General features: G+C 42.1%; 1 protein-coding gene across 1 annotated transcript in view; it reads right to left on the reverse strand.

Moving 5' to 3' along the window:
- LOC126184060 (prolargin-like) overlaps window positions 1–25,213 on the reverse strand; it is a 119,707-nt gene that overhangs the window by 28,459 nt on the left and 66,035 nt on the right. Inside the window, exons 4-5 of the mRNA XM_049926424.1 lie at window positions 21,842–21,928; window positions 1,865–2,108 (exon numbers count right to left, since the gene is read on the reverse strand). Coding sequence (XP_049782381.1) covers window positions 1,865–2,108; window positions 21,842–21,928 — 331 coding nt within the window. The remainder of the gene's footprint in view (window positions 1–1,864; window positions 2,109–21,841; window positions 21,929–25,213) is intronic.

Here is a 25,213-nt window from a genome sequence, read left to right on the forward strand (position 1 = left end):
AGGATGCAGCGCACACCTTGTCACTATCTACAGAGTTGAAAAAAAAATACTGAATGAGTCAACAAACTTTGGAAACATGAAGACCGTAACAGGGTGGATTATAGTAGCCTAACAACCACATCTGGTATAGGAAGTACGCTGAACGAGTTACGAGGAAAGGTGAGTCACTAGGTACCAAGCAGGTGCAATTAATTACTGTGAAGACATCAATAGACCACACATCACAGGTGCTGCAGATAAGACATGCTGCAAGTCACCCTGAGTGCTCTGGGCTTAGCGATTTCGTTTTCCGCTGGACTTGAATACGACTCCATTTCATGGTAATTCTGACCCCTCAGCCATGGAAGCAGATTATCAGGGTAAGCATTTATGTTTTATACACATTTGTCTCAGAGATAAATTTTCGAAGTACTGGGAAACGATTTTACAGTTTGTATCTGTCTCGTTCCTGATATGCAGGTTAATTCAACTGCCGCTACCGACCCCGATTTATGCAACCTGCAATGCCTGATCACATGCTCCACGCTACACTGCTGGGAACATGCTAGTATTACAAGTACAGAACACACTCCATCAATTCAGTGTTTAATGCGTTATTTATTTCACTGTTACCTCCTTTTGAACATTAATTTCGCTCTTTGTTACATCCAGTCACTCGGGGCGCCTTATTAACACAGCTACATGTCAGGCAGGAATCGCTAAATGATTTAAAGGACTGATGTTCTGCGAACGGGTCGCAAAAACTAGATCGGTAGCGCTAGCTGAATCACCGTCTACTCCCTGTAACTAGGAGCTATATTTTGATATACCAGATAGTATATGGTTTTCAAACTGGTTCAAATGGCTCTGAGCACTATGGGACTTAACATCTGAGGTCATCAGTCCCCTAGAGTTAGAACTACCTAAACCTAACTAACCTGAGGACATCACACACATCCATACCCGAGGCAGGATTCGAACCTGCGACCGTAGCGGTCGCGCGGTTCCAGACTGGAGCGCCTAGAACCGCTCGGCCACTTCGGCCGGCCATATGGTTTTCACTTTTAATTTCAGATGAATAAATTACTAACACAATAATACTGAAAGTCGACATTGGGGTGTTAGTAACTAAAGGGAGAATGACCACGATGTCATCAATGATGGAGTACGAGCTGAGATTGGGGAGGAATGGTTCAAATGGCTCTGAGCACAATGGGACTTAACATCTGAAGAAATCAGTCCCCTAGAACTTAGAACTACTTAAACCTAACTAACCTAAGGACATCACACACACCATGCCCGAGGCAGGATTCGAACCTGCGACCGTAGCGGTCGCACGGTTCCAGACTGAAGCGCCTACAACCGCTCGGCCACACCAGCCAGCTGGGGAAGAATGAGGGGAAGAAATCAGCCATACTCTTTAATAAGAATCAAACCATTATCTGTCTAAACCTATTTAGGAAATCAAGCACTGCTTATATCTGGACACGTGAACTGCTGAACGAGTACAGTCTCCTAACATTGGGCCACATCATTCGTCGTATATTATTAACTAGACTATTCCCTCGTTCTGTTGCAAACAATGACTTCCATGCACACAGTTTGTTCGAAACTATGACAAAGAAATATTTGCCCCTATCTCACTATTTTCAGTATTTGAAATTAATCTCGGAAAATGCCCATTATGTGACTATAATATGTTACCTTGTGAAACGTTCTTGTTCCTCTGCAGGGACAGAATATGAGGAAAATATAATGAATCTGATCATAAATTCTTCAGAAAGAATGTAATTTAATGACGTTAATAACGAGAGACCATTGATAATGAGAAGCTGGACTGAACGACTTGCTTCTTACAAAGTAGCGAACGCAGTTCCTGTCTTACCTGTCGGCAACGACTTGAGGCTATTACTGGACAGATCAAGGAGGTCGAGTTGCGGGTTGTTGTCAAAGGTGTCGCCAGCGATGTCCTCTATGAGGTTGTGGTCGAGGCGCGCGGTGCGCAGCTGGGGCGTGGCTGCCAGCAGGCGTTTCGGCAGCCGCCTCAGACGGTTGTGGGAGAGCCACAGCACCCGCAGACTCCCGCAGCTCGCCAACAAGTCCTCGGGAAGGTCCGTCAGGTTATTGACCTACAAAATAAAATTGCAGCTGGAAAAACATGTAGTACTCTTTTCGATAAGTAAAAGATTGACATTTATAGAGACAAAATGGCAGGAAATAATAATGATAGAGATATATGACTAACTAATATATTGACATAAAAATTTAATGATAATAAATTATGCGAAAGGTACACAGTACTTGAAATGATTTTTGAATAATCTTCTAGGTGTTCATATTTTTGCTGTGGTCTTCACTCCAAAGACTGGTTTGTAGCAGCTCTCTATGCTGCTCTATACTGTGCAAGAATCTTCCACTCTAAGTCTTCTGAATCTAATTATTGTATTTATCTCTCGGTCTCCCTCTACAATTTTACCCCCTTCCCCCCCCCCCCTCCGCGGTTCCATCTAGTATTAGACTTGCTAGCACTTGATGTCTTAGAATGTGCCCTATCAGTCGGTTTCTTCTTTTAATCAAGTTGTCCCTGCTTGTCGTCCATGTTTCACTTCCATACATGGCTACACTCCATACGAATACTTTCAGAAAAGACTCCCTAATACTCAAATCTATACTCGATGATAATAAATTTCTCTTCTTCAGAAACGCCTGCCAGTCTACATCTTATATGCTCTCTACTTTGACCATTATCTGTTCCTTTTCTGTCCAAACAGAAAACTCATCAGTAGATGAGTTTTTAACGTCTCGTTTCCTTATCAAATTCCCTGAGCGTCACCTAATTCGACTACATTTCATTATAACTGTTTTGCTTTTGTTGGCGTTCGTCTTACACTGAAGTGACAAAAGTCGTTGGGTATCTCCTAGTGTGGTGTCTGCCATCCTTTTCCACGGCATAGTCCAACAACTCGACGTGGCCTGCAGAAATACTGAGCGACGCTGCCTCCATAGCCGTCCATAACTGCCAAATTATTGCCGGTGCAGGATTTTGTGCACGAACTGACCTGTCGATCATATCACTCAAGTGTTCGATAAGATTCATGTGGGTGACAAGAGTGCCCAAACCATTCTCTCGAACTATCCTGAATGTTCTTCAAACCAATCGAGAACAACTGTGGAGTGTTGACAAGGCACATCGTTGTTTGGGGACATGAAGCCCAACAATAGGTGCAAATGATCTCCAAGTAGGAAAACATAACCATTTCCAGGCAATGATCGTCTGGGTTGTACCAGAGCACCCAGTGCATTCCATGTAAACACAGCCCACACCATTATGAAGCCACCACCAGCTTGCAATGTGACTTGTTGACAATTTGGGTCCATGGCGTAGTAGGGTCTGTGCCACACTCGAACCCCATCATCAGCTTTTACCAACTGAAATCGGGACTTGTACGATCAGGCTACAGTTTTCCAGTCATCTAGGGTCCAACTGATATGGTCACGAGTCCAGGAGAGGCGCTGCAGGCTATGTCTTGTTATTAGCAAAGGTATTCGTGTCGGTCTACTGCTATAGCCCATTAACGGCAAATTTCAGCGCACTGTTTAAACGCGTTCAAAATTGTGTCAATTCTTAAGGAACCAAATTTTTTAGGTCATCGGTCCCTAGACTTACACACCACTTAAACTAACTTACCCTAGGGACAACAAATACACCCTTGCCCTTCGTGACAGAGCGCCTCTAACCACACGGCCACTCCGAGCGGCATCAGCGCACTGTCCTAACGAATACGTTCGTCGTACGTCCAACATTGATTTCTGAGGTTATTTCACTCAGTTTTGCTTGTCTGTTAGTACGGGCAACTCTACGCTGACACCGCTGTTCTCTGTCGTGAAGTGAAGGCCGTCGTCCAATGCGTTGTCCGTGGAAAGAGGTAATGCCTGAAGTTTGATGTTTTCGGCATTCCCTTGACACTGTGGTTCTCGGAATATTGAATTCCCTAACGGTTTTTCGAAATGGAATGGCCCATACGTCTAACTCCAACTATCATTTCGCGTTCAAAGTCTGTTAATTCCCGTCGTGCGGCCGTAATCACATCGCAAACTTTTTCACATGAATCTCCTGAGTACAAATGACAGCTCCGCCAATGCACTGCTCTTCTATATCTTGTGTGCGCGATACTACCGCCATCTCCATATGTGCATATCGCAATATCATGATTTTCGCCAATTCAGTGGATATACTCCTTTCAAGACTGTCAATTCCGTTCGACTGTTTTTCCATTATAATGTCATCGGCAAACCCCAAAGTTCTTTCTTCTTCCTGAACTTTAACTCTTATTCCAAATTTTTCTTCGATTTTCTTTACTGGTTGCTCAATGTACTGACTAAATAACATCTGGGCTAAACTACAACTTTGTCTCACTCCCTTTGCAACCATTTGCTTCCCTGTCATGTTCCTAGACTCTTCCAACTGGTTTCTGTAGAAGTTGGAATTACCATTTCGGTCCCGGTAGTCTACCCCTGCTACTTACAGAATTTCAAAGACAGTATTCCAGTCAACATTGTCAAAAGCTTTCTCTGAGTCTAGAAATGCTATAATAGTAGGTTTGGCTTTCCCTGACTTGTCATCATTTGTCCAGAATCGAAACTTATCTTCCCCGAGGTCAGCTTCTACCAGTTTTTCCATTCTTCCGTGAAGAATTCGTGTTAGCACTTTGCTACCAGGACATATTAAAGTGATAGTGTGGTATATTCACAATTGCCGCACCTTCTGTCTTTGGAATTGGAATTACTACTTCAGTAGTTCTGTCAGGCCATCTCATTTTATCTATATCCCCTTCCCTTACAGTAATATTGCCTTCACGTATGTTTCCCTTGTATAGGTCCTCTAAATTTTCCTTCCACCTTCCAGCAAATGATCAAATTTGTGTGAATTCCTAAGGGACCAAACTGCTGTGGTCATCGGTGCCTAGACTTACACACTACTTAAACTAGCTTAAACTAACTTGTGGTAAGAACAATACACACACCCACGCCCGAAGGAGGACTCGAACCTCCGGCGGGAGGGGCCGCGCAATCCGTAACATGGCGCCTCTAACCGCGCGGCCACTCCACGCGGCCATCTTTCAGCTTTCCGTTTTTTGCTTAGCACAGGTTTTCCATCTGAGCTCTTGACGTTCATACAGCTGCTTCTCTTTTCTCCAAACGCCTCTTTAATTATCCCGTAGACGGTATCTTCATTTCCCATGGTGAAATATGCTTCTAAATCCTTACATTTATCCTCTATCCATTCCTGGTTAGTCAATCTACACTTTCTGTCAAGCTCAGTTTTTAGACATTTGCATTCTCTTTCACCTGCTTGATTTGATTCATTTTTATATTTTCACCTTTCATCAACTCATCACCATCATTAATAGCCAATTCGATCACTTGGTGATGCAGCCTCTATTAGTCGGCGTGCAACGTAGGATCCCTGCATATCTCTTCCGATGTTGAGCTTCCCGTTGCCAGTTCAGTCCAGCTATCTTCTTTAAGACTTTGTCCCATCTGCCTGATGGAATTCCCCTTGGTCTTTTTTTTGGTATATTGACCTCCAATCTGGTGCTTAGTTTCACCTCCTACCATCTTTTCTTCTTGTGACATGTCAAGCCCACTGCCATTTCACTGTACTCACTCTTTCCATTGTCACCGACCTTTGTCATCTGTCTGATATCAACATCTTTATTTCTGTCTTTCTTCGTGTAGACCAACATTGATCTTCCTTTTCCCCTTTTCTGGCAACGAAATCACGTAACATTCGCGTTTCACATCCATAAGTTATTACCGGCAGTGTACATTAGTCAAAGACTGATTTCATCAGCTCGGCCGACATTTTGCACTTCAAAACTGTGGAGTATCTTCCATAAGCTTGCCAGCCTAAATTAATTTGTTGAAATATTTCTAGTTTTAGGTCACCTTTCATATTTAACAGTTGACTCAGGTAGACTTATTCTGTATCCCTTTGAAGTCGCATGATTCCAACAGTTGTATTTCCCTTCGGTGTCCACTCATTCATCATGATCTTGATTTTATCATAGTTCATTTTTAGGCCAGCTTCAGCGCAGACTGATGCAAGTTCACTAACTTGTATCTGAAGTTTCTGTATAGACCCTGGTTGTTTAATATCTTTCCCAGAATTAGGATTCTCTTCGTTTTCCAGTCTAATTTAGATATCGGTTTTTCGAAGACTGGTGAGAAAAGTTTTGGAGATATACAGTGGCCTTGTTTTACGCCCTTTTTTGTTGGGAAATTTTCTTCAACTACATTTACAGACGCTTTGGAGGTTTTGTTTATGCATTGTAAAACTTTAATATAGACCCGTTCTGTTCCTTACTCTGTTAGGGCTTCAAACACAGTTGAGCGACTGATCGAATCGAATGTCTTTTCTAAATATATGAAGGAAAGGCAAAGAGGTAGATGGTACTCATTTGATCTACTAATTGTTTCGCGTAGAGTGAGATATGATCAGTTATACTAAACCCTACGCGATACCCAGGTTGCTCCAAGGGTTGATCCACGTCAAGTGTAGTGCTCAATCTGGTAGCCAAATTATAGTATAAACTTTTTACAGTACGTACAGGAGGCTGACAGCGCAATAACCTATTAAAATAAAGTTCCCCCTCCTTCTTCCTTAAGTGACCAATGAAACTAACTACCTTTTTAAAATTATGACGTAATGGCATGTGCAGTGAACACTAACAACAAAATATAAAGGACACCGCATAGCTAGAACGCACCATTAGACCCAGAGGAAGGCCGCTGCAATCATGGTCGAAACTTTGGTTTTTCTCCAGTAGCAGTAGTTTTAACATCATGACGCGGTGCCATACCCAGAAAACTTTTATGTCGAGGGTGATAAACCTTTATACCTTTCGTACTGCCATTCTCGTGTATTACGATTATTTTAACTTTATCCCAATTGCTTGGTAATATTCCACTTTGAAACTATTTTAGCAAAATGCTTTATAGATTCGCCATCCAGTAGCTTTAAAATATCGACTGAGAGGTCATCACTACCTGACGCGGTTCCGTTTTTCATCTTGCCTATAGCATGTTTGACTTGTGGTGGGAGTATTTCTAGTATTTGGGAAACAGAGGGATCTAATTCGTCTAGGATTAAGATATCATCATTGACTATACTGTACAGGTTACTACAACAGTTTTTAATATACTCAAATATTTGTTTCTTATGTGTAATTCGGCCTTGATCTGTGTCTAACGATGTCAGCTGGTTCATTCCAATCATAAGCTTCCGCGTGGCTATCTTTAAGCTGAATTTATTTTCAAGACTGACTTTTAGTGTATCTTCTTCATACTTCTCGAGGACATGTTTTATGCTCTTTCACACAGTTCTGATATTCTATCTTGTTTTTTGTATGTTTCTGCTTCCATTTTTCTTCCCTTGTCCATCAGACTTATCGTTTTACTTTCCTGCTTCTCTGGTTGGTTCAGAGATCTGCACTTATTCATCTGTTGTGGTCAGTATCTTCGTTACAAATTCTGCTTCACATTCTTCTAATTTTCTCTCAGTTCTTTCTTGAAATTCCTCTTTCTGTTCTTCGAGAGTTTTGAAATTCAAAATTTTTCTTTTTCCTATAATTATTTTCTGTTGTTCATCTTCTGTATTCAGTTCAAATCTTGGTCTTACTTTAATTGACGATCACTGTAGTGAACCAGTTCAGCACAGAGACATTTAAGGTTTTGTGCCCTGTTGGAAAGAATGAAGTCTATTTCATTTTTCATTTCCAGTCTGATTTAGATATCGGTTTTTCGAAGACTGATGACGTCCAACAACTCTGTCATATTAATGCCAAGCTGAGTAATAGCTTCCATAAGGGTCACAGATGGACCAACGCATTCCTGACTAGACCACTTTCTGAAGTCAATTTGCGACTAGAATGTTTCTTGAAGAACTTATTCATAATAGTTGTTTTCATGCATTCAGAAAATTTAACCAGTTTCTCACCACTGTCATTTCTTTCAACTGTTCCATGTTTGCCAATAACTGAAACACAATGTTCAAATGTGTGTGAAATCTTATGGGACTTAACTGATAAGGTCATCAGTCCCTAAGCTTACACACTTCGTAACCTAAATTATCCTAAGGACAAACACACACAACCTTGCCCGAGGCAGGACTCCAACCTCCGCCGGGACCAGCCGCACAGTCCATGACTGCAGCGCCCTAGACCGCTCGGCTAATCCAGCGCGGCTAACTGAAACAACTTTGCTTTTGCGTCCGAACTTTGGAATTAAAGTACGAATTATAAATTTATAGAAGCATCTTTCTCTTTTTCACAGGTTTCTTTCACGCATTCATACAAGGATTCTATCTCCTTATCCGGGTGACTAGAAGTAGGTGCAAACGCTTGAAGTATTTGGATTTTATACCTTTCTGATATTTTGAGGACCAAACGTGCAGTTCTGCCTGAAGTTCCCTCTAATACTGCCATTTATCTACAACGACTTTGTTTACAAGAAACCTGACTCCGCTTAGTTTACGGTTTGGTTTACCACAGCAATACAAGAGACTTCCCTAATGACTTCACGATAGTCTACGCCCCATTTTGTTGCCCTTAATGACAAGTCTGTATGGGCTCACACTTCAGCAAGATAACGTCCGCACACGGTGAGAGTTTGTACTGTTTGTCTTCGTGCTTGTAGCAAGGTCGACAGATCTCTCCCCAACCCAGAATGTCTCGAGCATTATGGATGATCTAAAGCGCCAATCGGACAGAGTTTGGTACTACACCCCTCAGGAGGACGTCCAACAACTCTGTCATATTAATGCCAAGCCGAATAATAGCTTGCATAAGGGCCAGAGATGGACCAACGCATTACTGACTAGACCACTTTCTGAAGCCCTCTTTGTTGAATACATCATACAATTTTTCTGAAACTGTAATCACATCCATCGATTTCCGTCCTATTCGGATAATTCCTTCGTGACACGTCGTTTTATTTTTGTCTTAGGGTGTACTGGGGGAAAACTTACCAAAAGATCGGACAAGTTATGTTACGTATGCTAAGGCCTAGGGCAATTTAACTGTTTCTTTATGAAATGTTGAAAATGATTGAAGAAGATGTAGGGGCGTGCTTATCTGTATATAGGCCAATTTCCGGCTGATCACCAGAGTTAGGCACCGCTAGGCGTGATTAGTACTCGTATGGTGACCGTCCGAATACGCCACGCACTTTTGACAAATTTACCTTTGCTTTTTTGGCAGAATGGACGGGAGATGTGGTGGCGCAAAGTCCCACCTCAGCAGTCTTTGTGCTAGTGTCCTTGATTAAACTCCAAACCTCTCCGCACTGTCTCTTGAAGTGAGATTATGTGACACTGTTCACGATTATTCTTCTGTCGGATGGACACGTTACGCTCGACGGCGCCCTTTGAGCTCGTCGACAGGAGTAGGCTACATGCTGGTACCGGGTTTCGCCCTCTCCCTTCTCTCATCGTCTTCAGCACGAATACGACTCTACACTACGCTACACACACACACACACACACACACACACACACAATTACAGTTACATGCACTCAAACACACAGCTCTCATACTTGGCGAAGCAAAGGCGCCTGTGGGCGCGAAGGATAAGGAAAGCCTTTCCAATTACCGCCTAAACCTCCCCTTCGGTGTCTCCCAGCGATTAATGCCAGATGACTGGACTTAAATTCAGAAAACATGGGAGAAATTTTTGTTTCAGCGTGACTAATTTGCCTAGAGATCTCTGTTTTACAGAGGTTTCAGATTTTGTTAACGCAAATATTTTTTTCATACGAATGGAGTTACATTTCTGAAAGTTTTTGCACCGTTCATAGGAAAGACCATACTACACAGTTGTTACAGATTTCTTTTTCTGTTCCTGACTCAACTGAATTGCGCGACAAATGTGTGTCAGCCAACGTACCATACGTAATGTGTTTGTTACTCAAGATTTCTGACGAAGTGGAATCACATAAAAGTCAGTATAAAAAAAAAATCTTCCTTACAGAGATTAGTACACATATTCCGTGAGCATCTGCACAATATTATCTTCCTGAGAGCTGAACACATCAAGTGCCACATAACGTTGAATTATTTAGATCTCGTCCTTGAAACTGATCTGGTGAAGAGTATTTGAGCAGTATTCCAGAGTAGATCGATTAAGAGTATTTTCATTTATCTAGTTTGTAGATGTACTACGCCTTCCTAGAATTATGTCAATAAAACCAAAGTTGTCCTTCAGTCCTTTCTACTATAGATCGTTATATTAATGCAGATTCCCAAACAAAGACAGATTGACTCAGCACAAATCCTTGACATGTTTGTTTAGGCATTTGATCATACATCTACTTCCTTGAAAATGTATTGACTCACATGATATCAATTTCAGATACTTAAATTCTATCGCAAGGCACGTTTTTGGGGCCGCCAATTACCGTACTCAAAGTGGCAATCAGTAATAAAGTTCGTAAGACCATGACCACCACCAGTCAATAAACCGTCTATCATGAAATGTATTGGCAGCTGCAAATATGGACTGCCATCAGCTTTATAGTAGAATGACGACAATCAAAATTTGTGCCGGATCGGGACTCGAACCCGGCTTTGCAACTTACCTTTGCCACCGGAGCACACTTCATGGCCTGACCAAAGTTGCCATATGTCGTCAACCATGTGTCTATAACACACAGGCACTGTTATATCTTATGGTAACCGTCCATCAAGACAACTGAAGGTCTAGGAGTCGGCTAATTTGTCATTTCACTTCCGGGGACTAAAAACGAAACGCTTAGGCCAATGTACCTGACCATTGCAGTATTCTCACGCTGTACTTGAAAACTACTGGAGCCGGCCGCGGTGGCCGAGCGGTTCTAGGAGCTTCAGTCCGGAACCGCGCGACTGCTACGGTTGCAGGTTCGAATCCTGCCTCGGGCATGGATGTGTGTGATCTCCTTAGGTTAGTTCGCTTTAAGTAGTTCTAAGTTCTAGGGGACTGATGACCTCAGATGTTAAGTCCCATAGTGCTCAGAGCCATTTGAACCATTTTTTGAAACTACTGGAAGCTCACCCTAGACTCGAACGATCCCTCACACTTTTCCTCACTGAAGAGAAGCTGCCACTCGTGTACACCCTCTTTATACATTTTGTCGGTATTTTGACTATGTTGTTCAAAATCATTTCCCATCATATATATATATATATATATATATATATATATGCATAGTAACTTCTTGTATGTTCGTTCTTGTAAGCTATTGAATAAGAAAAGAAGCGTATCCAGAATGAGATTTTAATTCTGCAGCGGACTGTGCACTGTTATGAAACTTCCTGACAGATTAAAACTGTGTGCCGGACCGAGATTCGAACTCGGGACCTTTGCCTTTCGCGATGGTAGAGCACTTGCCCGCGAAAGGCAAAGGTCCCGAGTTCGAGTCTCGTTCCGGTACACAGTTTTAATCTGACAGGAGGTTTAAAAAGAAGCGTAATTGTGTTAATGAGAACGCGTATGTCATCTGCTGCTGACTGTTGGCCACCGTGACTCCGAAGCTAATCCAATAAAACGGAAGCAAATAAAATTAATATTCCGCCAATTTAAAACGCGGACCGTGAAGAACAATTTGTGAAAGAGATGTGAATGATTTTAAATAAAGTCCTTCGCTACTTAAAATCGTACCAGGCTGTCACTGATAAAGTTTATTAAATCCAAATCGAAAGCTGCGAAATATTTTCATGTGTTTCTCAGTTTTTTATTCCAAGTATTACAGCAAAGATTCATCTACTAGCAATTTAAAGTACCAGTTCCTGTGAAAGTGAAAGACTCACTTGCAGACGAAAGCTATCACCGTCATGATAATTGATTTCTTGGCTTAACTTTAAACCGCTACGGCTGAGATGCGTAATTAGAGAATTTTAAGTATTGTACTGCAGTGTCAGCGAATGCTGCAGACAGAAATGTTCTGCGTTATTACTACTCTGTTAAGGCTTCCATATCCAAGAGCGTAAATGAGAGTGCTAGCACAACGTTGCGTTCTGGAGGAAAGTCAATCTTAACAGCCACACACGACCTGTGCTAGCCATATCAGTTCCTGTGGCCTGATGTTTACGCACAAATCATCGTCAGCCGTTCTCCGCTTTCTATCTACCAATATTCTTCTCTTCGCGTCAAATACAAAATTTTATTAATGCATGACTGTTTTAGTGTCAAAACACTTCCTCTTAAAATACATGTGTGTCTGCAAATTACGGTTGAGTTAAATATTTTATTTTTGCCGTTGTTTCTGGGTTTCGTTTTCTCTTTTTGTTTTGTTATGTTTTGCCTGTTTTAATAATATGTTGTTTCTCGCTGAGTTCATATGTTTTGCGGCACCTTTAACAGAATAAGAGCATGTGCTATGTAAATGGGTTCGCACTGGCGCAAACTTTCTCACGTTGTAATATTCATATACTTGCTCCACGGTGTCACGATTGGATCTTCGGGGTCAGCATTCTCTATAAGTATTTCAGCATACCAGTAGATTTTTGCGAGAGGAAAAAGTTCACGTTATCTATAGCGTTGCCTATTTTTTACGTTGTTCTCCTAACAGAGAGCAATAATCTGCGCTATTATATAATCTCTTCGAATAACTCTCAGAGCAAGACATGTAAAATACGAACACCTTATTTATAAACTTAATAATAATCCCCCCACGGCCTGGTTCCTTTTTCCTCCACACATATCAAACAGAGGAACAAAAAAGAAAGGAAAGTAGATCCTATCTTGAGCTCTAACTGGAAAAAACTCGTAGTGAGTTCGACGTTGTCGAATATTAGTTTGGTGCATACACTGATGAGCCAAAACATTATGACCACCTACTTAATAGCTTGTTCGTCCATTGTTGGAACGAGATACCTCACTGATGCTGCGTATCGGGATGATGATGATGATGATGGTTGGTTTGTGGGGCGCTCAACAGCGTGGTTATCAGCGCCCGTACAATTACCCAATCTTTGTTCAGTCCAATTGCGCCACTTTCCTGGATGATGATGAAATGATGAGGACAACACAAACACCCAGTCATCTCGAGGCAGGTGAAAATCCCTGACCCCGCCGGGAATCGAACCCGGGACCCCGTGCTCGGGAAGCGAGAACGCTACCGCGAGACCACGAGCGGCGGACAGGCGTATCGGGGATCCGACAGTTTGTTGGCAGGGTTGTGGAGGTATGTGGCATTATATGTCTACGCATAGCTCATGTAATTCGCATAAATAACGGTCCGCTGATTTGCGCCTGATAGCGATTCAGATGGGTGCCACAGGATTTACATCAGGCAAATTTGGTCGCCGAGAAATCAATCTGAGTTCACTATAGTGCTCCTCAAACCACTGTACCAGTGTTCTGGCTCCGTGACAGGACAGTTATACTGCTGAAAGATGACATCGCCGTCGGGAATGGCTTAAGCATAAAGGGCTGCAGGTGGTTCGCAGCTGTCATCGTGTCATCGATTACTACGACAGGTTCCACGCAAGCGCAAAAGAAAGTCTTCCAAAGCATAATACTGCTCCCACCAGCCTGCGTCCGTAGCGCGCTGCACGTTTCGAGGTGCCGTTCACCCCGATGATGGCGTTTGTCGAGACCACTATCGACCGGATGTATAGATAATGTGATTCACCCGAAGAGCCGACACGTTTCCATTGTTCCACGGTCGAATCCCGATGGTCTCGTATCCATACAATCGTAACTGACGTTGTCGCCTTGTCACCATGTGAACACTTAAGGGCGGTCTGCTGCAGAGCTCCATGTTAAACAATGTAGGGTGAATGGTGTGCTCCGAAAGACTTGTGCGTGCACCAGCATTGTGCTCTTTCGGCAGAAATGCCAGAGATCACCAGCTATACTATTTTACAGAGCAGACAAGACTCCGAACCCCACGTTCTGTGAAGAGACCTGGACGTCCAACCATTTAGCACCTAGTTGTTGTTTCACTGTCCATCTAACTCATTCCGTAAATGATCACTACAATACCACGTGAACATTCGACCAGATAATCTGTAAGAGGTACGAGCAGATGTAATTTCGATGTATTGCTCATGCGCTGCCTGCGATATGCAAGGTCTCTGACCAGAGAGCAGTGTTGACTGCAGTAGGAACTGTGTAGCTGTAGCAGTAAGTTGTTGCTAGTCTGGAGTCTGCTCTGGTCTGGTCTGGTGTATCGTGCTGGCTGGCCCGGTCGCGGTGCAGCGATGCCAGAGCCTGAGTATTATTGTACAAGGTAAAAAGCAGCCTCGTGCATATGTAGTAATGTTATCTCAAGTCGCATGTAAATGTTTTAAAACTCTCGTAATAATAATCTTCCTCATAAAAAGTAACTTTTAACAACCATTCATTTCAATTTAAAGAATTTACTAATTTCTCCCATCCATGATCATCCCGATTTTTGCAATAGAAAAATCAGTTGCTTTCTTTCATAAATGACAGACAGGTCGGCCAGCAGAGCTGTGCCGGAAAAATTTATTGTAAGAGCAGATATATCCGGCGACTTCATTGAGTTAAGAATTTTTCCTTTTTTTATTCAGAATGATCTTTCAGGGCCATGACGCAGCACTGCTGTCATCCAAAATTTACCAGGTTAAATTCACAGTGAATTATTGAAAAGTCATAAGTGAACGACAATTTAATTGAGAGGTTAGTTACACTGTTTTATTACCAGGTTACTGATTTTTTTTTTTATTGGGACGTTACACTGAATGTGAACGACATAATTATAATTTTTACTGTTGAGAGGTTTAGGAATTTTTCTGTTGTGAGGATACGCTAAATGTGAATGAATTTTGAGCTTAGATTAAATCAGAAGAAATTTTGTGTGGGAGGACAAATGAGAAAGAATTTTGTGGGGAGGTTACACTAAATTATAATCATACTCATATTATTATTTATATTTTAAATTTTTTGTGGGGAGGTTACAAATCGTTCACAAGTTCTGCGTGATAATAATCTGCCCTTTGTCAAAGTCACTTATCTCAGAGGATTTCCCCATTTGCAGCCCGTACCTTTGCCAGGATGATCTCCTCTGCTCAAAAAAATGTTCAAATGTGTGTGAGATCTTATGGGACTTAACTGCTAAGGTCATCAGTCCCTAAGCTTACACACTGCTTAACCTAAATTATCCTAAGGACAAACACACACACCCATGCCCAAGGGAGGACTCGAACCTCCGCCGGGACCAGCCGCACAGTCCATGACTCCAGCACCCTAGACCGCTCGGCTAATACCGCGTGGCGATCTCCTCTGCTTACATACTTTTGTCGCAACATCACGTAGGCGCAACGCGACCGGGTGGCATCCTACGTCTTGGTGGGCAGTAATCATACTGTTCTGGCTTATTAGTCAAATTCGTAGCGTTTTTCCATATGTTCAATAACCCCAACAGATCCAAATAATAGTGACTTTAGTCATCAGTCATATTTTATCCTTCACTATTTACGACTGCCAAAGTTTTTCGACTCCACGGTTGTAGAAAAGTCACATGGTTCCATCACTGAAGGAAGTTCCTTGGAAGCTGTACGATAGAGAGGGGAGAAGTTGAAAATCTGAGGGCGCAAGGTCAGGTGAATAAGATGGGTGCGGATTGATACCCCGACCCAGCTTCTGTAATTTTATTTTTTATTTTTTTATTTGCTTGTTCATTTATTTTTTAGTCTAGTAGAACTCGGGCGGGCGCTATGTAGGAGTAGCATCACTTCAGGCAGTCTTCCTGGTCGTTGTTCTTGGACTGTATCTACCAGAAGCCTCATTTGTTGACAATAAACGTCAGCCGTGGTGGTTACACAAAGGGGAAGCAATTCGTAATACAACACATAGTTCCTGTTTCACCAGATGCATAACATTATGTTATGAGTACGTCGCAGGTCTTTTTTATGGGGGGTCGCTGCTTTGTTTGGGTTCAACCATTTCTTTTATTTTCCTTATGTTGGCGTAAAGGCACCATTTATCGTCACCAGCAGCGATACAGCATAGCAACGGTCAGTATTGTTCACGAGCCATTTGATGACGAACAAGCAGACATGCATATATAACAACCCACTGATTTTTATGACTTTGGCCACGCTGTACCCATAGATACGATTTTTGAACGTTCCCCACTGGATGCAAATGTCGCGCGACGGCGGAATGAACACATTTGCTCACATCTGCCAGTTCTCGAATACTCTGCCTTGGATAATTGTAGTTCAAGGTGTTTAAACGATCTTCTTAAAACTCTAGAAGTATTTCTGAACGCGAACAGCTACTAATGTGAAAACAATCGTCCTTAAAACGAGAAAACACAGTGGAAATTCTACTGGCTGCCTCCATTGCTGTCACCCCTCTATTGAACTCAAACAGAAGAATATGTCGAAAATGTTCCAGTTTCTCCACTTCATACTCCATTTTCCAGCGTCCATAGCTCCACTTATTATTTCCAAATGACAGAATGACAATATGTAAACTCAATTAACAACAGTGAACTACAAATTAAAAATGACAATTGATAAATAAATTCATATCAACCGGAATACCAACATGAAAAACAAAAACACTAAGAACCAACCTAATAATATCAGTGATACCACCGGTATATATAATTTTTCCTAGTTTAATGAATAAAGATAATTAAACTGTTATATAACTATGCCACCTTAAAGTAACTGAATTTTTTTTCTCTTTTTTGGGGGGGGGTGGGGGGTGGGGGAAGGTGGGCAGTGTGTCATGCAACATTTTGTAATGCTACTACGATCTTGTGAATTATTTAGAGGATTGGAACATCCTATATTACTTCACGTGAAAAAAATCAGAAGCTGATCAGCTTTGTGATTTTCCCAGTATGCATCAAATAAATGTCATCTGTCAACAGGACTCGCATTCTGTTCCGTAGAAACTTAATTGTTTGTATAGATGGTAATAATTTCGCGTGGCTCCGTGGACTGGTGCAAGTCGTTCTACTGGACGCCACCTCGGCGACTTGCGTCTACTTAGACTGCCGCAATTGCCCTGACGAGGGAAGAGACCTACTGTTTAACGTGGAATCCGAAGCACATGCTGTGTCTGAGGGCTCCTCGCTGAGAGGTGAATGCTAGGTTGAAGCGAAGACCGAAAATCCATGTTCCGGCCGAGGTCCGATCTCGCGATCTCTAGAGTTCCAGGAACCGATTTCACAGCTTTTTAAAAGATGGTTCTTCATCGTTCCTCTCTCTTCTTCTTTTTCTTTCCTTTTTCTTCCAGTGGTTTTATGCGGATGTCGAATGACACCATTCAAATTCTATCGATGAGATTTTAAGTCAGTTTTTTGTTATTACGAAGCGTGACCAGTCCCTGGACGGAATACGCTGCCCAGTTGCGCCGAGTCTAGACCGCCAGGCCAGACAGGATTGTAGATGGTTCATCTATGGGTTTTGATGGGTCGAGTTTACGAGTTGTATATGACATGTATGACCGTGGCTTTTAATTGTATTGAATTAGTAATTTAAATTATTTACACCGCCAAGGGTCTGCACACCTTTCACATAAGTTTCAACTTGATAACTCTACACACTCTTGATAAAAAGGCGTCTTAACAGACGGACAGACAGACAGCGTATGGTGACAATTTTTTTCTCTTGCATGTAAATCCAAATTAACAATTTTCGAATTTTTCTTTTAAAAGTACTGTAAAAACTTGGCTATTGCCAAATTTTATGATTCTAGATCAATGGAAAGTACCCTACTGGTTCTGATGAATGAGTTTGCGATTGTCAAAATATGTGACATAATTGACCTTTTTTTTTATTACATTGACTTATTCGCCACCAAGTGGCCGTAGGGCTTAGTACCCGACGTAAATTTCAACCCGATACCTATACCAGTTTCTGAGAAACAGATGTCTTAATAGACCAACAGACAGACAGATAGACGTACGACGAAGTCATCCTACAAGAGCTTCCTTTCTACCGTTTGAGGTACGGAAACTTAAAAAGCGTGCACAAAGAGTGTTTTACAGTAAATAAAGTAAATTTCTGAATTATTCCATCCACATTTATTTACCGTGTATCTTACACAGCTTCAACTAAGCATTTCGAAAATGATGTTTACTGCATTCTCCGCATGTAATATGTTTTTTAAAATTTCGAAGTTAGTTATTTTAGAATGAGGTCTTGTAAGCATAAGAAAGGTCACGAACTAAATAATATTTTGTACATCCACAGTTCCTATTTTTAAATCCTAAATATGAAAATGTTAAATCAGGCAGAAACGGAGGGCTCCACTAACGTCATACTTGTATCACAGCCAGAAAATATGCAGGATAATATTATTAAAATTTTGTGGCACCGGAACTTGATGACCACCTCGCTAAAATGATTTTTTATGTATAACCCCCAGATGACGTAATATAGCTACAAACGTTTCAGCTACTATTGTACGCAGCCTTCATCAAGATGTCTTCTTGTGATGAATGATACCAACATTGGTAGCTGAAATGACTGTGTTTTTATCACATCTTGAAGCGGTCACACACGAATTATATGTGGAACAGCTCTCCAACAATAAACCTATCCCTACTGATGTGTATCGCAGTTGACGTGCAACTAGCACTGTCGGAAACCAAATGCGAGACAGAACTGAACATTACTGAATATGAGCTTGGGATCAAGGAGTTAAGCAAGCCTTACTGTTATGAGTTCTATGAGTCAATGGAACAAGTTTGTTTCCAAACAAGACATAAAGCACGTATCATTGAGATTTGCACATTTGCGCAGCTATTTTCAGTACAAAGAATGGTTCAAATGGCTCTGAGCACTATGGGACTTAACATCTTAGGTCATCAGTCCCCTAGAACTTAGAACTACTTAAACCTAACTAACCTAAGGACATCACACACATCCATGCCCGAGGCAGGATTCGAACCTGCGACCGTAGCAGTCCCGCGGTTCCGGACTGCAGCGCCTAGAACCGCACGGCCACCGCGGCCGGCATTTTCAGTACAATTCAGACTGGAAGATACATGTGAGTAAGAAATGAACTGAAACGTCATTACCGTGTGACGAGACATAGGAAATCACTGGTACCGTACACCAAAATACCCCTGAAGAAGCTCCAAAATTTTGATAGTAATAACTTCTGAGTCACTAGATCGCGTGTACTCTTGTACAGGCTTCTTCAATGCTCGATAGTTCTATCTGCTGGGATATTCTACAAAATTCCGTTGGTGTTCCTGGTTGGCTGAACACCGTCTAAAGGGATTTGTCATAAAATACCATTTCCTCGCGCTTTTCAAGAGAAGTAGAGCTACTGGGCAAACGTCTTCAGTCTTGATGGGCTCATCATTGGGTCAGTACTGAAAGCAGGTACTGAAACAGAGGGGGACTCCAAAATATTATTGTTATGCCATCTTGACTGTTTTCCGTTAGTTGGTTATGTTCGTCGCCTGTCGTGACTGGGTCTCTACTCCGTGGCAACGGATAACCATGAAGATGGGTGGCGGCAGTCGTCATCTCTATGAAAATTGTACACTTTCTTATTTATTTCAACTGCTACATGGATGTTATTCCTACCAATATTACTTTCGCTGAATAGCACTCGTTTGTGATTCACGTTCATAATCTGGTCATAGCATTGTTGGTGATCTGTTAGCTCTGCGCGGCGTTCGTCCTTTTCAACCGCTTTTTTTTTATTAACCTTCCAGTTTAGCCGATACATACTTAGCCACAGCAAGTTAGCTGTAGTTTGGAAGGCGTTTTCTGTCCTGTGTTGGCTGAAGACTGTACTCCGTATACCATTCTTCCGAAGCATTCTGCATATGTGACCGGTTACTCCAGAAATAATCTGTAACCTTACAAAAAGTGAGGGAGGTCCTCGTTCTTCTTCTTTGCGTTATTATTGTTAACGCCTCCCTATTTACGATAAGGTTATCATAGCCGTTAACCATCAATGTTTCCCTAAGGAAAATTAGCTCTGATGGCTAGCTCGTACTGTCACTAATGCGGAATGCACGCGAAGACAGTGTCCTCGTGGCTGGTGGTGTAAAGAGGTGTCTAAACACCTGTTTGTCTTGACAGCCTTCATACACTCTCTGTGGCCTAGGGTACTGTCAGAGCTGCACATCAGCACATCTAGGAAGAGGAGAACGACTTCACTTTCTGTCACCATGGTGAAGTCGATTTTTGGAAGAATGCTGCTGATAAAATCGTGAATTCATGTAATTCTTCGCTGTTGTCACTGTGCAACAAATTTGTCATCCACATAGCGAAACCAACAAGACGTATTTAGTTCCGCGTTGCTTAAAGCTTTCTGTTTGAATTGCTCCATTGAATTATCAGCTGTAAAGATGAGGCCAAACCGACTCCGTCACATTGCTCATTAAATACCCCTTTACCCACAGTTCAGTCACATTAATATGACAACCTGTCAAAAGCCTGAATACTCACCTCTTTTAGCGCTGACCTCTGCGAGACGTGCAGGAAGAGAATGACGTCCTGGAAGGTATCGACTGGAAAGTGAAGCAGTGCCGACTGCAGTGTCATGACCATCTGCGCTAGATTCCCTTCGAATTACGCACATACACTGCGGGCCGTGTGACACGTTGGACTGTCCTGCTGGTGGATGCCATCGTGCCGAGGCTTCATTTAGGGTTGGACATGGTCCACAAGAATAGATACGTGCTTGTGTTGATCGAGTGTGCCTTCCAGCATGTCAAGACCACCCAGGGAATGGAGCGAAAACATTCCACAGACCATAACGCTCCCTCGATTGTTGCAGGGTGTTTGTTTTCAAACATTTCGCGCTGTCCACGCCAACGGCCATCTGTCCGACGGAGCGGGAAACGTGACTGATCTGAAAAGGCCTCCTGTCGCCACTCAATGAACGTCCAGCTGCGGTATTGGGGCGCCAGTTCCATCCTACGTCGTCAATGAATAAACGGCCGTCGTCTCAACTTGCCTCCTGTCACAAGGATGCACGTACAAAAACTGTTGTCTATGGCCCTTGGTCCACCACTTGGTGCAAGTAATTTCGTAGCGCCATTTTGCCATGCACGGTATAGTTTAATCACAGCGGAAAATGGTTCAAATGGCTCTGAGCACTATGGGACTTAACTTCTGAGGTCATCCGTCCCCTAGAACTCAGAACTACTTAAACCTAACTAATCTAAGGACACCATAGACATCCATGTATTACAGCGGCGCCGGGTTTCCCATGTTAACCGTTTTTGAAATGCTCCCATCCTTGAGAAAGACAATGATCATGCCCTTCTGGACGTCAGATAAATCTCTGCGTTTCTGCATTACGACGACGACTGCACTGTTATCTGCGTCCCCCCAATACGCTTTCAATACCCTGCACTATTAGTGCTGCCACCTGCCGTATGAGAGTGATTATTACAGTTTGACTCCGAACATGAGTGGTAGTCACATTAATGGGACTTGACTGTGTATTTAAAACAGCTCGGCGGCATGTCCACCAGATCACATGTACCTGTCAGTGGTGGTCGCGTTCATCATTTAGAGAGAGTTGAATGCCTGTTTAACTTAGTCCTCCACATTACAAGTACCGTGGGTATTATTTGTTCACTATTGGCCTGTTTATGACAACTCTATATAGCTAACGACTTCTATAGTCTCCTCCTGTAATAACTGCAGAAGTACTAAGCGAAGAAATTTAATTGCCCTAGTTACAACAGATACAGGATTTATAGCTAATTGGCCCTGCATTGAAGCAATATCACAAAGAATATCCAACTGTGTGCCTCTTGCAACTCATCTGCTAGCGGCGTTGTATTTGCATTTCATAATGTAATCTTGAATACAATTTGTCCTACAGTATCGTAAATTAAATCTGTATGAATACATAGTACTACCTGCAGGAAGAGCTCGGCGAGGTGGCTTGTTTTTTCCAGAAAAGCATGTGGTACCTCCATCAGCTTATTGTGGCTCAAGTCCAGCTCCTGTTAGGAGACAACAGTTAACAATATTAGCAACAGCATTTTACATATTAAAACATGTATGGTGCCTGTTACTTTGACGCAATGCACAGAAAAACGTATTATAGAATTTTATAATGCAGTACTCTGCAAAACAAATGCACCTGGTGCTGAAAGATTACTGTAATTCCAATTCGTACACAAGCATCCTCTGCAGACGTGATACATGATTCGTGGAATGTAATGCTTTACATGACAAGGACTAGTTAAGATAACATTGGTTTTAAGAATGTTAACATATACTTATATTTGCACAATTTAAAATACTTAAGGTGAAAAATTAATTTTGCGAAAGAGGTAACCCTAAATAAAGGAAATTGCTGAATTTTGTTTATTGTCTCCTTGACTTCCGGAAAGCGTTCCACACTGTCTTACTGCCTCCTAGTGAATAAAATACGAGCGTATGGCATACCACACAAGGTTTTCCTTTCGAATGATGAGGTCCCAGTAGATAGAATGCAGTATCTCATTCTTAACGTGGCTTCTTGCTATCGGCAGAAGGCCTGTGAGCATGGCGGAGGGTGTATTGTTTGTTATCAGATGCCCAACCTGTCCTGTGGTCTCTGTTCTGCAATACGGTGCTGGGCAAAGCTTTATAAGAAAGCCGACGTTGCAACAATTTCACAGCAGAATAACGGACTGAAGGGTAAACTGTTTTTTGGTTCATCTTCGCCATTCTGCATGTGTAGGCTTTAAGTTTAGTAGACGTTCTCTGATAAGTGGTGACTGCAGCACGCCCGTAGTGTCTCATTCCGCCCATTTTCTGTACCGGCGATAAGCGCCGCTATTATACGGTTTACTATTATTGGTCCAATAACTAGAAGCATTGTCAGTCTCGCTGGTATTCCGATACAGCTCTGCAAGAAAGATTAAATTATATGTATTTTGGTTCGCCTCTCTGTGATAATTTTTTTCTCGCAGTGATGACAGATATTCGCTCCACGTACAGTACACCTATCTGTACAGACTCTTGGCATATTAGAAATGTTCTCTTAATTTTAATTCAATTCAGAATTACATTAATTTGTTTGAAGCTGGTGAAAATTTCTCGTTCATGAAACGTTACATGTCGAAAATTACTAAACTCATTGAAGTACTTTTTTCTCCAACTACTGAAGCGTCTCTGCAGAGTTGCGTATCGCACTAGGTTTGATATCATTAAGACTATCAGGATGGCGTTGGTCTGTTTAGTTATACGAATTCTGTCGGTGACTAACACGTAGAAAATATGAAGTTTCAAGTCTAGTCTCTTACAAAAATCACGTGAAATATACGTATGGTACAGACGTCTTCACTGTGCAGTGGCTTACTGAGAACTGTCAGTCAGGATGTTTCGCGCGGCGGAACTGGCCACACAGAAGGTGCCGACATCGCCACGTTCACACTGGTGTTTTGTGGGAGCGGTCTAGCCTCCAGCTGCTTTATGTCGAACTACAGATTGTAGAGGTACAATATTTTCTTTGTGGACTATTTTATGTGAACATAATTTTCTTTGTGAAAAAAGAGACTTTCGTAGTGTGTAAGCTTAAAATATTGATAACGCTGAATTTTTTTCTCGTGCTACCTCCTCTTGTCTCTTCTTTCGTTATCTGTGCTCCTCCTAGCTCCTGTGTATAGGGATGTATGCATTTATGTAAGTTATTTTGGATAATTATAAGTACGATCAAATAGACAAATTGCATTGGTCTTATTTATTTTCTAACATAAATGTTATGTTTTTCTTTAACAACCTATCATTTGGATGTGTGCCGGTGAGTTGGTTTCACGGTCAGATTTATCGGATTTGGACGTGTTTACTCGCAACTTCGGCTATCTCATTGAGATTACTGGTAACTGTAGTAGCAACATAGAAACCGCTCTTCTTTCAATTAAGCAGTCTGAAGCACCAGTGAGAATAAGAGTGATGCACCTGAAATGTTTACATTTCACGGTAGCAAGTAATAAACGAAGCCAGCTACTTCTAAATCACAATATTTCGTGTTTTTCGTTTTACACTTGATCTGGGTCTTCGTTAGAAGATGTGGGTAAATTTATCGCCCATACATCTCTCGATTCCTGCCCCCTCCCCCCGCTCCCCTAGAACCATGGACCCTGCTGTTGGTTGGTGGGGAGGCTTGTGTGCCTCAGCGATAGCGATACACATAGCCGTATCGTAGGTGCAAGGTGCAACCACAACCAGGGGGGGGGGGGGGGGCGTGTACCTCATGAAAGGCCAGACAAACATGTTGTTTCTGAACATGGGCAACAGCCTTTTCAGGAGGAACAGCCTGGATGATTGATGATCTGGCCTTGTAATATTAACCAAAACGGCCTTGCTGTGTTGGTACTGCGAACGGCTGAAAGCAAGGGGAAACTACAGCCATAATTTTTCCCGTGGGCATACAGCTTTACTGCATGGTTAAATGACTATAGTTTCCTCTTGGGTAAAATATTCCGCAGGTGAATCAGTCCCCCAGTCGGCTCTCCGAGCGGGGACTACGGAAGAGCACGTCGTTATCAGAAGAAACAAAACTGGCATTCTACGAATCGAAGGGTGGAATGTCAGATCCTCTAATCGGGTAGATAGGTTAGAAAATTTAAAAAGGGAAATGGATAGGTTAAAGTTAGATATAGTGGGAATTAGTGTAGTTCGGTGACAGAAGGAATAAGACTTCTGAACAGGTGAATACAGGGTTATAAGCACAAAATCAAGTAAAGGTATTGCAGGAGTAGATTTAATAATGAATAAAAAGTAGGAGTGCGTGCAAACTACTACGAACAGCATAGTGCATGCATCAAGACCTCAGATGGAAAACCAGTTCTAAGCAATGAAGAGAATGCAGAAAGGTGGAAGGAGTATATGGAGGGTCTATTCAAGGGCGATGTACTTGAGGGCAGTATTAGGGAAATGGGAGAGGACGTAGAAGATGTTGAAATGGGAGATATGATTCTGCGTGAAGAATTTGACAGAGCACTGAAAGACCTAAGTTGAAACAAGGCTCCGGGAGTAGACAACATTCCATTAGAACTACTAATAGCCTTGAGAGAACAAGCCCTGACAAAACACTGCCATCTGGTGAGCAAGATGTATGAGACAGGTAAAATACCCTCAGACTTCAAGAAGAATATAACAATTCCAATCCCAAAGAAAACAGGTGGTGATAGGTGTGAAAATTACCGAACTATCAGTTTAATAAGTCATGGTTGCAAAATAATAACACGAATTCCATACAGACGAATGAAAAACTGGTAGAAGCCGACCTCGAGGAA

Source organism: Schistocerca cancellata, chromosome 1 (genome assembly GCF_023864275.1).
Source record: "Schistocerca cancellata isolate TAMUIC-IGC-003103 chromosome 1, iqSchCanc2.1, whole genome shotgun sequence".
NCBI classification, from domain to species: Eukaryota; Metazoa; Arthropoda; class Insecta; order Orthoptera; family Acrididae; genus Schistocerca; species Schistocerca cancellata.